The sequence below is a fragment of the Mustela erminea genome, chromosome 14 (assembly GCF_009829155.1).
Source record: "Mustela erminea isolate mMusErm1 chromosome 14, mMusErm1.Pri, whole genome shotgun sequence".
Classification (NCBI taxonomy): domain Eukaryota; kingdom Metazoa; phylum Chordata; class Mammalia; order Carnivora; family Mustelidae; genus Mustela; species Mustela erminea.
Window position 1 is genome coordinate 63,915,042 of NC_045627.1, and position 14,489 is coordinate 63,929,530.

The 14,489-nt window shown below is 42.3% G+C and overlaps 1 protein-coding gene across 2 annotated transcripts in view; it reads right to left on the reverse strand.

Moving 5' to 3' along the window:
* DNMBP (dynamin binding protein) overlaps positions 1 to 14,489 on the reverse strand; it is a 101,895-nt gene that overhangs the window by 62,613 nt on the left and 24,793 nt on the right. Inside the window, exons 2-3 of one of the 2 annotated variants that reach the window (XM_032312391.1) lie at positions 7,311 to 7,466; positions 5,469 to 5,591 (exon numbers count right to left, since the gene is read on the reverse strand). In XM_032312391.1, the coding sequence (XP_032168282.1) occupies positions 5,469 to 5,591; positions 7,311 to 7,455 (268 nt within the window). In that variant the 5' untranslated portion in view covers positions 7,456 to 7,466. Of the gene's footprint in view, positions 1 to 1,630; positions 1,645 to 5,468; positions 5,592 to 7,310; positions 7,467 to 14,489 lie in introns of those variants that run through there. The other variant, XM_032312392.1, reaches the window with a different exon arrangement.

A 14,489-nucleotide genomic window follows, 5' to 3' on the forward strand; every position in this document is an offset into this window, starting at 1 on the left:
ATTCCATAGCTGGAAGCCTGCTCCTCCCACTCCCTTCATGCATGTTGCCCATCCCCCCACCTCCCCACCCTTCTGGCAACCACCACTTTGCTCTCTGAATTTACAGGGCTGATTCTGCTTTTTTGTTGTTGTTTATTCATTAGCTCTTTTAGATTCCACATATGAGTGAACTCATCTGGTATTTGTCTTTTGTGGTCTGACTTATTTTATTTAGCATAATACTCTCTAGGCCTATCCATGTTGTCACAAACGGTACAACCTCATTCTTTCTTATGGCTGTGTAAGATTCCACTGTATATATTTACATGTTCGTTATCCATTTATCTATCAAGAGACACTTAGGTCGCTTCCATATCTTGGCTATTGTAAATAATGCTTTAATAAACATACAGGTGCACATATCTTTTTGAATTAGTCTTTTCAGGGGTTTTTTAAAAAGATTTATTTATTTTAGAGAGTAAGCATGCCCATGTGCGTGCACATGGGGGAAGGGGAGAGGGAGAGAGACTATCCCAAGCCGACTCCACAAGTGCAGAACCCAACTTGGGACTCAATCCCAAGACCCCGAGATCAAGACACGAGCCAAAACGAAGAGGTGGACATTCAAGCTACTGAGCCACCCAAGAACCCCATTTTCATTTCCTTTAGGTAAATTATTGGAATTACTGGGTCATATGGTACTTTCCTTCCTACCTTCCTCTCTTTCTCTTCCTCTCTTTCTCTATTTATTTTGAGAGAGAGACCATGTGTGTGCACCTGAGTAGGGTGGATGGGGAGCAGAGGGAGGAGGAGAGAGAACACCTTATGCAGTCTCCATGCCCAGTGTGGAGCCCCTAGCCTGATCTCACAACCCTGAGATAAGACCTAAGTCATAACCGAGAGTCAGATACAACCAAGTCAGCCACACAGGCACCACTATTTTTAATTTTTTGAGGAATCTTCATATTGTTTTCCACAGTAGCTGTACCAACTTACATCCCCACCAACAGTGTACAAGAGTTCCTTTTTTTCTACATCCTCGCCAACACTTGTTATTTCTTGTTTTTATTTTTTATTTATTTTTTAAATTTTAGCCATTCTCACAGGTATTAGGTGATATCTCACTATGGTTTTGATCTGCATTTCCCTGATGATTAGTAATGTTGAGCATCTTTTCATGCATCTGTTGGAACTATATCAAAATAAAAAGCTTTTGCACAGCAAACAAAACAAAAAGGCGAGCTACTGGATGGGAGAAGATACTTGAAAATGATAGATCCCATAAGGTGTTAATATCCAAAATATATAAAGCACTTACACAACTCAACACCAAAAAAACAAAACAATCCAATTAAAACATGGGCGGAGGGTTTGAATAGACATTTTCCCAAAGAAGACATACAAAGACAGCCTTGTCTTTGAGTTTAAACATCTAAAAAAGACAGGAATGGTCCATAACAACTGGACAGCTTTATGGAAAGGAGAAAGAGTGACACCTGCTGGAAGGAGTACTGGTGATTCCATTCCAGAAAGAATCTGAAAGAATGTTTACACACACACACCTTCCCCGAACAATCAGGAAACCAGGCCTCCCAAAGCACATCTATGAAGTCCGGGAACCCTGGGTTAAGAATAATAAAGAGAGGGGCACCTGGGTGGCTCAGTGGGTTAAAGCCCCTGCCTTCAGCTCAGGTCATGATCCCAGGGTCCTGGGATTGAGCCCCACATGGGGCTCTCTGTTCAGCAGGGAGCCTGCTTCCCTTCCCCCCCCCCCTCTTTCTCTCTCTCTCAGCCTGCCTGTCTACTTGTGATCTCTGTCGAATAAATAAACAAAATCTTAAAAGAAGAAGAAGAAGAAGAAAGATATCTTTACTGAATATTTACCTTGTGCCAGATGCTGAACGTGTACGACCTCTTTCAGTCCTCACAACCAGCTGAGTTAGGTATTATTATCCTATGAGGCTGAGAGAATGCAAGTAACCAGCCTAACATCTCAGTGATAAGTTGTGGAGTCATTTAAATCTAGGGCTGTCAGAATGCTTATCCCCTAAGCTATGCTGCCTGCTCTACATATATCTAAATACATATATTCCTTTAGTAATATAATTTTACCATTAAAATATATCATTTTTCCGGGGTGTCTGAGTGGCTCAGTTAGTTAAGTGTCTGCCTTCGGCTCAAGTCAAGGTCCCGGGGCCCTGGGCTCAAACCCCATTTCAGGCTCCCTGCTAAGCAGGGAGTCTGGGTCTCCCTCTGACTCTCCCCTTTCTCATGTTCTCTCTCTCTCTTTCTCTCAATTAAATAAATAAAATATCTAAAAAATAATTTAACTCCAATGATATTTCTGAAAGATAAGCAGGTAACAACTAAAGGCAGTCTGGTGAAACAAAACAGTTCTCAAACATCATCCCACAAGCTCTCAAGGTTTTCAGATCCCCTCCTGAGATTTAAATCACCAAAAGTTTTATTTACACAAAACAGGAGAAACTTCATGCTACACAGAAGGTACTAACGAGAGATAAAGAAACAACAGGATTAATAGTACTAGAAGAAAGAGATACAGGACTATAGGCTACTCATGAGCTGAGACACCGACCTAATGGAAAAAAACAATTTTCAGTATAAGAAACAGAAGGGCCATTTCAAGCACTAGACTTGAAAATCAGGAAGTGTTGACTCAAGTCTTATAAACTGTATGTGGTATAAAACAATACTTTCATTTTTACTGTGTTTCCAACTATTATTATCTGTTAATGTGGACTATCACGTATAGAAAATTAGAGAAGTTAATTATCATTTCTGTGTCTCGTGCTCAACTTCCCAGAAAAAGACAAACTGCAGAGGTACATCGAAATTCCCCAATTTCAAAGGCTTATGTGTTCAAACCAGAAGACACAGAGCTAAGAAAGATGTGAAAAGCTCAGAAGGAAAGAGAGCTAAATAGTCAGCGCACTTACTGGCAGGAGAGCATCAGGGAAGACAACCAGATCAAACCGCCGGGAGTTAGCATACCTCTTTCTGGTCGCTTCCTATGGATCGCCCCTGCTACATCCTCTTCCTTTGCTTAAAAACTAATCACGATAACATCTACAGATTCCAGGACCCAGCCTGAGCCTGAGTCAGTCTTGGCTCAGGAGGCTCATGGGTAAAAGGTCCATGCTAGGGTCTTCCTGAGAAATCTGGTTGGTAGCCCTGGGATTACTGACTTCAAAGTGGATTTTAACTTCAAAGCAAGTTCAGAAGAACCCATGAGACCAGTCTTCCCAGAGAAGGCATTTAGCAGAAAATGTCTCTTTTTAGTATCTAAAGCTTGGTGACACAAGATACAATTATGAAGCAAAAAAATGCTAATTCCAGAAGATACATCCTCAGGTGCCCCCAAATGTCTTAGACATACTGCATATTCCTAGAGTATTTTCTTACGCCCACTATTTGCTCCAGGAATCAGATGTAGGAAAGGACACATCCATGCCACCCACATCCTCTGCATAGCTGTGATGGAAGACACTGTGCTCTGGGGCCCTTTCTCTGCTCCCGCTGGTCTGACATGAACTACAGCCCCAGGGCTGTGAGTAGGGACAGATCAGAGTTCCCTGCTCTAATATCTTCATCTATTTTTCTCTGCCTTCCCAACACTGATTAATAAGGAAGTGTTCAGAAAAGAGGCAGAGGGTCAAGTGTGAAGTGAAGTATGAGAAACTCTCAAAACAGATTTTGAGGATGAAGATCCAAATCCAATATTCCTTCTTCCATGACTATGGGTTAGGGAAGTTGGCTAGGCTCTCTCTTTCCCCACCTCTGCTCTGTCTCTCTCATATATGCATGTGGTTTAAGAAGTTAAGCCTATCCCTTTAGGGCCATACTTAAAAGAACAAGTGACAATAACATGCGCAATAAATTCTACCATTTTGCTGGCTGTCCTAAGTCATCACAATATTGCACTGATCATAAACGTCAGTTTGCAGAACAGTACTGCTTCCTGTGCTTATGCAGAAATGTGCGGACTTAAGTATATCTGGTGAAAGGGTTTATAGTCCGTCTTTAGAAGTTTCTATGCCTATCGGAGCGAAGTGAGAAATACTTGGAATGTCACTGAGACGTGGCTATGACTATTCACTTTAAACCACATCCTTTTAAACTGGGTCTGATGAGAACTTTAAGGTAACATTACTTAACGGTTGGGAGTCAAATGGGGCTGTTTTGTATTTGTCTCTTAATCTCCACACCACAATTCCTCCTCAGCTCTTATACGTTTATAGTAATATTGCTAGCAAAGTTGTATTAGTTTTTAAGGGGAAAAAGCTAAAGGTTGTCTGAAGTGTGGCTACAATATGGGGCAGTGGAAAGAGAATGCTGGGCTTATAATCAGGTGACATGATTTTACTTTCGGAGGCCAAAAGTTTGAATCTCATTTTCATGATTTACTAAATGCAATTAATAATATCTACTGTGCTACCTCCCAAAACTGTGTTAAGGATCAGATGAGAGTGTATTTGTGATAAAATACTATGGAAATTCTAAAATGTTATGCAAATATAAGACATTATTATTGTCAGCACAATCTTGCCATTACTCCCCAGAGGTTAGCCACTTAAAAAAATTCAAAAAAAAGGGGGGAGTCTGGGCGGCTCAGTGGGTTAAAGCCTTTGCCTTTGGCTCAGGTCATGGTCTCAGGGTCCTGGGATCGAGCCCTGCATCAGGCTCTCTGCTCAGCGGGGACCATGCTTCCCCCTCTCTCTGTCTCTTCCTGCCTCTCTGCCTACTTGTGGTCTCTGTCAAATAAATAAATAAAATCTTTTTAAAAAATTAAAAAAAAAAAAAGACCTAGTTGTCAAAATGGGACAACTCCACTAAACCTATTTTATTTTTAATTTTTTGAGAGAGAGAGAGAAAGAGTGAGGGCATAAGTGCAGGGTGGTGGGCAGAGGGAGAGAGAGAAACCCAAGAAACTCTCCACTGAGCATGGAGCCTAATGTGGGGCTCCATCCCATAACCCTGAGATCTGAATTGAAATCAAGAGTCACCTGAGGGTTTTGAAGGGGCGGGGGGGTGGGAGGTTGGGGGAAACCAGGTGGTGGGTATTGGGGAGGGCACGTATAGCATGGAGCACTGGGTGTGGTGCAAAAAAACAATGAATACTGTTATGCTGAAAAGAAATTAAAAAAAAAAATTTTTTTTTAAAGTAAAAAAAAAAAAAGTCAGATACTTGACTAAGCCACCCAGGTGCCCAACTAATCTTATTTTAAACAATCTACCCTGTGGTGCCTGCATGGCTCGGTCAGTTAAGCATCTGTCTTCAACTCAGGTCACGATCCCAGGGTCCTGGGAGGGAGCCCTGCATCAGGCTACCCTGCTCAATGGGAAGCCTGCTTCTCCTTCTGCCTGCTGCTCCCCCTGCTTGTTCTCTCTCTCTCTCTTTCTCTCATTGTCAAATAAATAAATAATCTTTTGAAAAAAGTAAACATTCTACTCTTGAATGGCCAACTTACCTCGATGGAGGGGAAGACTATTCAGTTCTTGGGATGTAAATTCACAGATACAGACAAACAGCCTCTCTCCTTCTTTTAGACTGGGAATGGTCACAATTTCCACAAAACTGCTGGGGAACTGCCCTGAAAATAAAGGTAAACATTTCTAATATTGAAATTTCATTTTCTCTATGTACCAGGACAAAGTAACTTTTCTTCTGAGCCCATTTACAGACAATGAATTGAAAACCAAGTACTCATAACTGGAGAATCTCTACAGAACAAGCACAGACCACACATTCTAAGGCATGCAGGGCACAGGGAATGCAATTCGATCTAATTAGCACTGATCCAGTGCCCCTCGACAGAGGGTGCGCTGCAGAGGGAAAAATGGGTAAGACAGTCTTGGCTCTCAAAGGTCTTAAAACTGAATTGAGACATAAGCAATAATTCCATTCTGAAATCTAGTGACAAAATAGAGGTGTACAAATTGCTGTGGAAGTTAAGGAAGGCAGAAAAGCTTTCAGGAAGAACAAGAAAAATTTTATGAAAAACCTTGCATTTGAGTCTGAAGATAGGTAGGGTTTTAATAAGGTGGTAGTAGACAGACAGGGCTTGTTGGCTGAAAAGCATCAGAAAATTTAATGGATCCCACCTTCTAGAAACCTCTTGTATCCTCCACTTATCTCCAGACCCACCACCTTGGTCCAAGTCAGCAGCATGTCTCACCTGGGTTATCGCAACAACCTTCCGGTAGGCCTCCCTGCCCCTGGTTCTGCCCTTTCTGGTCACTTTCCAAACCATAGCAGCGAGCTTTCTCAACTACAGATCTGACTGTGTGTAAGGCACCTGTACTATACCCCATTCTGTAATTCCTTACCATGGCATCCTCTATCTTTTATGGCCAAGCTCCTGCCCCTCTGCCCAGCACATTCTGCCCCCTCAACCTTCCACACTGCATGCCTGGCTCAACATTTCTCGACTCTCCAAGTTCTTTGTCAACCCAGGGCATTTTCTGTCTATCTTCTTTGCCTTGCTAACTCTTAACTTGTCGTTTTTGTCTTAGCTGAGTTATCTTTTCTACTGGGAAATAATGTATTATCTCCCAAGTGTGTGGTAAACGTCAACAGAGTCTGTTCAAAGGACTATATAACAAACTCCAGGCCAGACTCCTGTAAATACATGCAAGTTAAGGACTGGATTTAACACAGGTGCACAGTGTGGGGTAAAAACTTCCACCCTTCCCTAGGCTAATGAAAGAAAGAAACAGGTGCTAACATAGACTTTAAAGTCCAGAAGAAAGGAAACCAGATGCATAAGAAGTGGGAGGTGGCTGTGCTGAGCGCAGGTGCAACTTTAATAAATTTGGACCAACCACGGATCTGGGGAAGGAGTGAACAGAATGCATCATGCTCCCTTGAAAAGAGTGGAAGAAAGGGTAGAAAACGTTTGAGGAAGACAACCAGAGAAAACATGGGGGAGAGTGACTTAAGTTCCATAAATCGGAGATAAAGGCTAGTAGTGAAAAGTAAAGGCAAACCACAGGCTTCTGAATAAAGAAGTAACACACGTTTTCAGAAGGGAAGCAATGGTGGATAAAGGCCCAGGAAGGGGAGGTAAACACGTGAACAGACAACAGGCTGGGGACAGCTCAACCTTTGGAAGGAACCCATGAGGAGAGATGGAATGATAACAAACATTCTCTCTTCTCTGGTAGAAACCACAGTAAAAACATAAGAAAAAACACAAAGGATTCTTAAATTTATGACTTGGGCTTCCCATTTAAACTTTGTTTTTAGTATGGAAAGAAGGGAGGGTTGGTGGTCTGTTTTGTCAGCAAGGAATTACGTAGGAGCCTCTTACCTGTAACATCCTCTTTCTTTCCTAGAAGCCAAAATTCATCCACCACTGCCAACACCTCGATGATATCTCCTACGAAGAGCGGTAGTTCTTCAGATACACTAGGGCAGAAGTCAAAGATGGCACGAACCACTGAGCCAGCCTCCATGTTTTTACAGCCTAGAAAGACAGGTCAAAAAGAAATTGGAAAGCGTAACTAGACACTGGAATATAGGTCCATATCTTGAGAATGATAAAGCTTAAGATAAGACACTTAGAATCAAGGCAAAGCCAAGCAAATAAGAAGTTTGCACTTTGTACTTTAAAGAAATTAAGGCACTACCTCACAAAACTTCCTCAAAATACATTTTTCATTTGCTTCTCAAGGCAATTCTGGAATTGAAAAAAAAAGTGACCTTTACTTATGAGAGACAGAAAAGATACAAAGATGGGAAATGTAGACCTCTCAATACAACTGTAGAGGGCAATAAGGAAATTAGTATTTTTCAAGTACTGGCAATATGGTAGTTTTAAAATGTGGTATTTAAAAAGTAGGGATTTTAAATATGGCATTTCATTTATGTCCCCAGAACTATCTTAAAGATTAGGATACTTATGCTCAGCGAGTTGGAAAACTTAAACTGTCTAAGATCAACAGAGTTCATTCATAGCAGCAGGACCAGGATTCAGGCCCAGGGGATCCTGGCTCCTACCCACTACAGAATAAAAAAAAAAAAAAAAGAAAGAAAGAAAAAGAAAAAGGAATGTGGGATTACACCTCAAAGGCAGAGATTTAGGGGCGCCTGGGTGGCTCAGTGGGTTAAGCCGCTGCCTTCGGCTCAGGTCATGATCTCAGGGTCCTGGGATCGAGTCCCGCATCGGGCTCTCTGCTCAGCGGGGAGTCTGCTTCCTCCTCTCTCTCTCTCTGCCTGTCTCTCTGCCTACTTGTGATCTCTCTCTGTCAAATAAATAAATAAAATCTTAAAAAAAAAAAAAGGCAGAGATTTAAAAAACACTGAAAAGTAAAAACCCACAAAAAGAACAAGACAAGGTGATAGAAAAATGACACCTCCAGACAAGATCTAGTACATACACAACACCAGATCAAGAGTGTGTTTTCAGCTCAAAGACACCTAGGCCCCAAGTCTGCACAGTATCCTCATACTGTTACCGTGTCTGTGCTTTGCTAAGTTGGTGTGTTAGTTACCTTGACTCGTGTGCTTGGGGAGCCTAAGTACGAGTTTAAGCAACAGAAAGGAAGGAACTCACCGGCATGTGCACACCTATAAACAATCAGCCATGATTCCCTCCCTAGGTCTTCCTCCTGGAGCAAATGACTCTCTCCAGAGTGTCCAGGCCTCAAGTCTATTCTCCTTTATTTACCTCAAGTATCTATTTGGTGTCGTTAGCAACAAGGATTCTAACTTTCATCTCACATATAACTGTGATGACATCAAAAAGCCCTAAATGCCTAATTATAAAAAAAAGACCATGGCTATAGTGCCATTGATTTATTACTATGAAAACAGGGATGTGGCCAAACATGTGAGGCATATAATAATAAGTAATTGGGCATATCAATGTGGGGTTTTAAGATTTTAGTGATTTTAAGATTTAGTGAATCATGTAACACAATTCACATTGCATATTTCATTTGTACTGTTGAGTGAAAGAAGCTTATCTTTGTGTTGCTGTAACTTTTTTCTATAATGATATGACTAGGGTCCACAGTGGAAAAAAGAAGGGGCCAGGAACATTCCCCACATCCTCTGTCCTTTCCTACCATGTATTTTCTTTAAGAATAAAAGTCTAATTATAATCACATGCTGAGGAGGCAGCTTAATGTGAATGCAAAGTAACCAGGGGTCTGGAGTCAGAGACCAAGGGTCAAATGCCAGCTCCACTACTAGTTATTTCGCCTTCGACATATTCCTTAAACTCTCTGTGCTAGCTTCCTATTCAGAAAAACAGGGATAGCTAATTATACAGTCATAATCATCATCAAGAGGATGATGATAATGATCAAAATTATTATAACAATGCCTACTATTTACTGAGCATTTACTATGTGCCATGCACTATACCATGTACTTCCTTCATTGAGTCCTCACAACAATCCTACTGTGTATTATTGGTTTCATTTTGCGGACACAGGCTCAGAGAGGTGATGTAATCGGTCCAAGGTCACACAGTAAGTCAGGGATGGAATGGAAATGGAAACCCAGATCTGTCACCAAAGACACAGGAGGCTGCTAGTGCGAAAGCCCCTAAGACGGGGCTGGTCCAGGAGGTATGCAATGTTTGCAGTTATTACTAAACATTTCCATAGTCAGCTACAAACTCAAATCTGTCTCACTGATAAATCATGACCAGAGAATGTGCTATTTCAAGTACAGAAACATCACAGAATTGACCGTTTTAACATGTCGAAACATGGTTTAGCTTTGACCACGTTTAAAAAATAGACACTTTAGGGTGCCTGGGTGGCTCAGTGGGTTAAGCCGCTGCCTTCGGCTCAGGTCATGATCTCAGGGTCCTGGGATCGAGTCCCGCATCGGGCTCGCTCTCTGCTCAGCGGGGAGCCTGCTTCCCTTCCTCTCTCTCTGCCTGCCTCTCTGCCTAATTGTGATCTCTCTCTGTCAAATAAATAAATAAAATCCTAAAAAAAAAAAGAAGACACTTTATATACCTCTCTGCCTTCTGCAACAGGAAGACACTGAACGTAATTTATTCTTCAACTGACGGATGCAAGTTCATTATGAAGACCATACATGACTCTACTGTGCAGTGACGGATAACAGCAGTACTGTGTAACTTTTGGGTCTTCCTGCTACAGTCATCTCCTCTATCAGCTTTTCTACCCTCTTTCTAGATCACTGTTTATACTCTGCTGGAGAGAGAAGACCGCACAGACACCGCCCAAATTATTACAAGTTCTCAGATACATAAAAAGTCAACAAGCTCCAAAGGAAATGCTAACAAACTCTTCTGTGGTGGCAAACTACATGTGTTAGTTAGCTAGAGTTTTTCAACAGTTAGTTTTCATGTGCTCTGAGGCCCCTTTCTTATTTTCTGGCTGTCCTCCAAATAGCCGACGTTGCCAGATGTCAGATTTCCGTGTAAGGGTGGTGTCATAAATATTTTTTTTAAACAAGCGTAATATTTTGCAAACCTCTTAGCCATCGATATATTATTAACACAACTCAAGGCTGGGCCGTGGTGGATATTATTTTCCTCCTCCTAGTACATGTTCTCAAATTCCATGTCACTTGCCGACTAAATATGTACCTCATTATCTGAAATGTCAGGGAAAGAATTAGCATAAGCTCTGTGGGATGTGAGAGAGACCATGCCACACTGAGGAGTGAGCTTTGCGAGGTGAAAGAGTCAAAGCTTCTCCCTGAGAGCCTTTCAGCTGCACCAGAGAATGACTCAGAAGCAGGGGAGGGACTGACTCGGTGAATACTTTTGCTGTGAATACTTTTGCTGACTGACCTCCGACCCTGCTGGAAGGCGTGCGTAATCGCTGTGGAGCACACACCCTGCGAGGGTGCCGGAGTCCAGGCCTGGTTGGAGTGCGGGACTTGCGTGGGACAGAGACCAGACCAGAGGTGTCCGTGGCCCCCTGGTTTACGTGGCACCTAGTGAATTTCATCCCCGTCTTCTCCACCCTGGACACCCTGGGAGAAGCAATTGTTAGTGCTCCTGTCTGGGCCATTGTAGAGACCTGGACAGATATTTTGAAACTTAATCACAAATAGCTTATATAAGCTGTTCCACCAACTCCAGATGGAAGGAAGAAGAATGGCGGAGGAACTCAGCGCAGCTGGGTTTGTGAGAAAGCAGGGGAAAGAGCGGCCGGGGCAGCAGGATGTCAAGGACCTCAAGGAAGTCGGCTGTGGAAACACTATCTTCCTCGCTCGCTGGTGAATGCCAGCATTTCTGTTCTGCATTTGAGATATAAAGATCCTTAATTCTTCAAACTCTTTTAGAACACAGAACCCAAATGAGGGGAAAGATCTGGGTCTGTTTTGCTCACCGGCCTAGAGCGGGGCTCAGCATATTAACATGCTTTTAAATTTTGGGTGAGCAAATCATTCACCAAACTTTCAAAAAACATATGAAACTGTTCATATCAAAACCTCTACTTCCACGTATCTAAAATGAAATTCACCATCTCTTCTCCACACACGGTTTGACCTTCCAGCTTGTATAACAGTGTCCTCTAAGCCTTCCGGATCAAATACTCCTGTGGGCTTCTTCATCCTCTAGAGCCGACAGTAACGCTAATAGCAACAGCTACCGTTTGACAATCTACTGTGTGCCAGACACGAGCTAGAAGCTTAAATCGCGGCTGCATTGCAAGGTAGACAGGAAGGCTCTAAAGCCTGGGTGCCCAGGTTCAAATCCCAGTGCCACCCCCGGGTAGTAGAGCTAAAATCTCTCAAGAATACAGAGCTTAGCCAGAACCAGAACTCAGGTCTGTTTAGCTCCAGTGCCCGTGTGTTTGCTTTGTTTTGTTTTTACTACAAGCTACCCTTCTCTTAAACCTCACTGGGTTCTCCCTTCAAAATCTTCTAGACATCCATTGTTCCTCTTTGGTTCTCTGACATTTTCTTTTTCTTTCTTTTTTTTAAAGATTTTATTTATTTATTTGACAGACAGGTCACAAGTAGACAGAGACAGGCAGAGAGAGAGAGGAGGGGAAGCAGGCTCCCTGCTAAGCAGACAGCCCGATGAGGGGCTCGATCCCAGGACTCTGGGATCATGACCTGAGCCGAAGGCAGAGGCTTTAACCCACTGAGCCACCCAGGTGCCCCACTCTCTCCAACATTTTCTTATAACATTTTTCCAACAGCGAAATTGAAAGAATTTCACACACAAGACCTAGAGTCTACCATTCACATCTCAAAGCTTGTCATCACACAACCTCTCCCTTTATCCATTTATCAAGCTCTGTTGTTTTTTGCAATATTTATTTTATTTTTGATGCTTTTCAAAATAAACCATACAGCACTTAGGCATATGTATCTTAACGAGGGCCATTATCTGTTTACATTTTGTTCTTGTTGTTGTTTTTAAGAGTCATTTTCCTCTTTTCTCCCCACTAACCTGTCCATGAACCTGGTTAATCTTTTAAACGGTTGATTTTTACATTTTTCACCAGGTTTTCCCATTTTCTATAATTCACTCAGATATTTAGCAAATATTTATCAAGCGTAATGGACTCAATCAAATTCTGATGCAGGCTGAACCCACTCTTCTTTAAATATTTATTCTCTAATCCTGTTGGTGGCTGACAGGAGCATTCAACTCTCTTCTATTGTCCTAAACAGATCAACTCCTATTCCAAAGTATCTACCCCACCTAGGGAAAAATAAAACCCTGGAGATAACTTGACCATTCATCTCAGGAGGAGATACGCAGGCTTATCTTTCAGTTAGACAGCAAGAGAAAAAGAGAGACAAAGAGATTCTTAAATCTATAGTGACATTTTTTAGTGACTCAAGGATATTTTAGCACTTTCTACAACTTACACCTGTGGCAGCTGCCTCTTAATCCAGTGTAACTCCTACGATGTACCAAAGAACATTCAAGATACAGTTCCTGCCCCCCAGAAGCTTAGAATAGTCCCCACTATTTTCCCAAAACATGTTCTCTCGCTCTCAAATAAATCTTTTTTTTTTTAAATGAAATCTTTCCATTTGCCACAACATGGATGGAGCTAGACAGTGTTATGCTAAGTGAAATAAGTCAGAGAAAGACAAATACTGTATGATTTCACTCATGCGGAATTTAAGAAACAAAACAAATGAACACAATGGGGGAATAAAGGCAAACCAAGAAACAGACTCTTCACTGTAGAGAACTGATGGTTACAGGGTGGGGGGTTGGGTGACACAGGTGATGGGGACTGAGGAGGGCACTTGTGATGAGCACCGGGTATTCTACGCAAGTGAGGAATCACTAAAGTCTACACCTGAAACCAATATCGCACTGTATGTTAACAAGCTGGAATTTAAATAAACTTAGGGGGAAAACGTGGTACACCCATACAACGGAATATCATTCAGCCTTAAAAAGGAATTCAGTCTGACACATGCTAGAACACCAATGAACCCTGAAGACATTATGCTAAGTCACAAAAAGGCAAATATTGTGTGATTTCACCTACATGGTGTGCCAAGAACAAACTCGAAGAAACAGAAATTAGAATGGTTGTTCCCAAGGACTGGGGAGAGGGAGAAACGGGTCTAGAGTTTCAGTGTGGGGAGATGAGGAACTTCTAGAGCCAGTTGGTGGCGATGGCTGCCCAGCAATGCGAATGTGGGGCATGCCGCAGGTCTGCACACTTCACGTGGGTAAAAACGGTATCTTTTATGTTACATATATTTACCACAGTAAACAAGGGGTTTTTAAAATGTATGTCATTCAAGCAAGAGGACGTGAAGGAAGGCCTGGGGAACTTCAGTCATGTTTAATGAGCAACGTATCTACAAGTCTGGACATACTTATTGAAATCTCCCGAGATACAAATTATAAACTTTTACCCTGATAGATACTGATATTATGCAGCTTAAAAAGTCATTTCCAAAGGAGTCTTTGGAGAGAAGAGCTGAGCCTGGTACAGATGGAGGACACTGAGGTATAAATAATGTGCTAGATGTCTTGCATTTTCCTCCTGGGCCTGTCCTCCATCTTCCCCCGCCCTGCACCCTTCAACGGTGCCCCTCAGAGCCCACAAGAACTGCATCAAGGCGCCCTCTTGCCTCTGGCTTCCAGTTGGGTTCAGCCAACAGAGGGTATGGCAGAAGAGCTGATGGGAGAAGGACGGTAAGGCTGGAGTGTTTATTCCCCTGCTTCCTTCCTTGCTATCCATTGGCTCCTGGCTCCCTGCCCCTTCAGGCCTGGGGTGGCTCTCCTGCTAGCCTGGGGTAGTTATATACCCCAAACCTGTCCATTCCATTCTAAGTTGGACTTCCTCAAATGACCCAGCTTAAGCATGCCTTCCATATTCTGCCAGGCCCCTGATGAGTATGTGCCCGAAAGGATTTTTCAGCATTTCTGAGAACGTCTGCATGAAAAAAATGGGGACAAAGAATACAGAAAACTATAAAAATGAGTTTCCTAAACCTACCATTGTAAATCCAGGTGAGAGATAAGAGCTAGAGATGTAAATTTTGAAGGCTTCAAAAAATATTG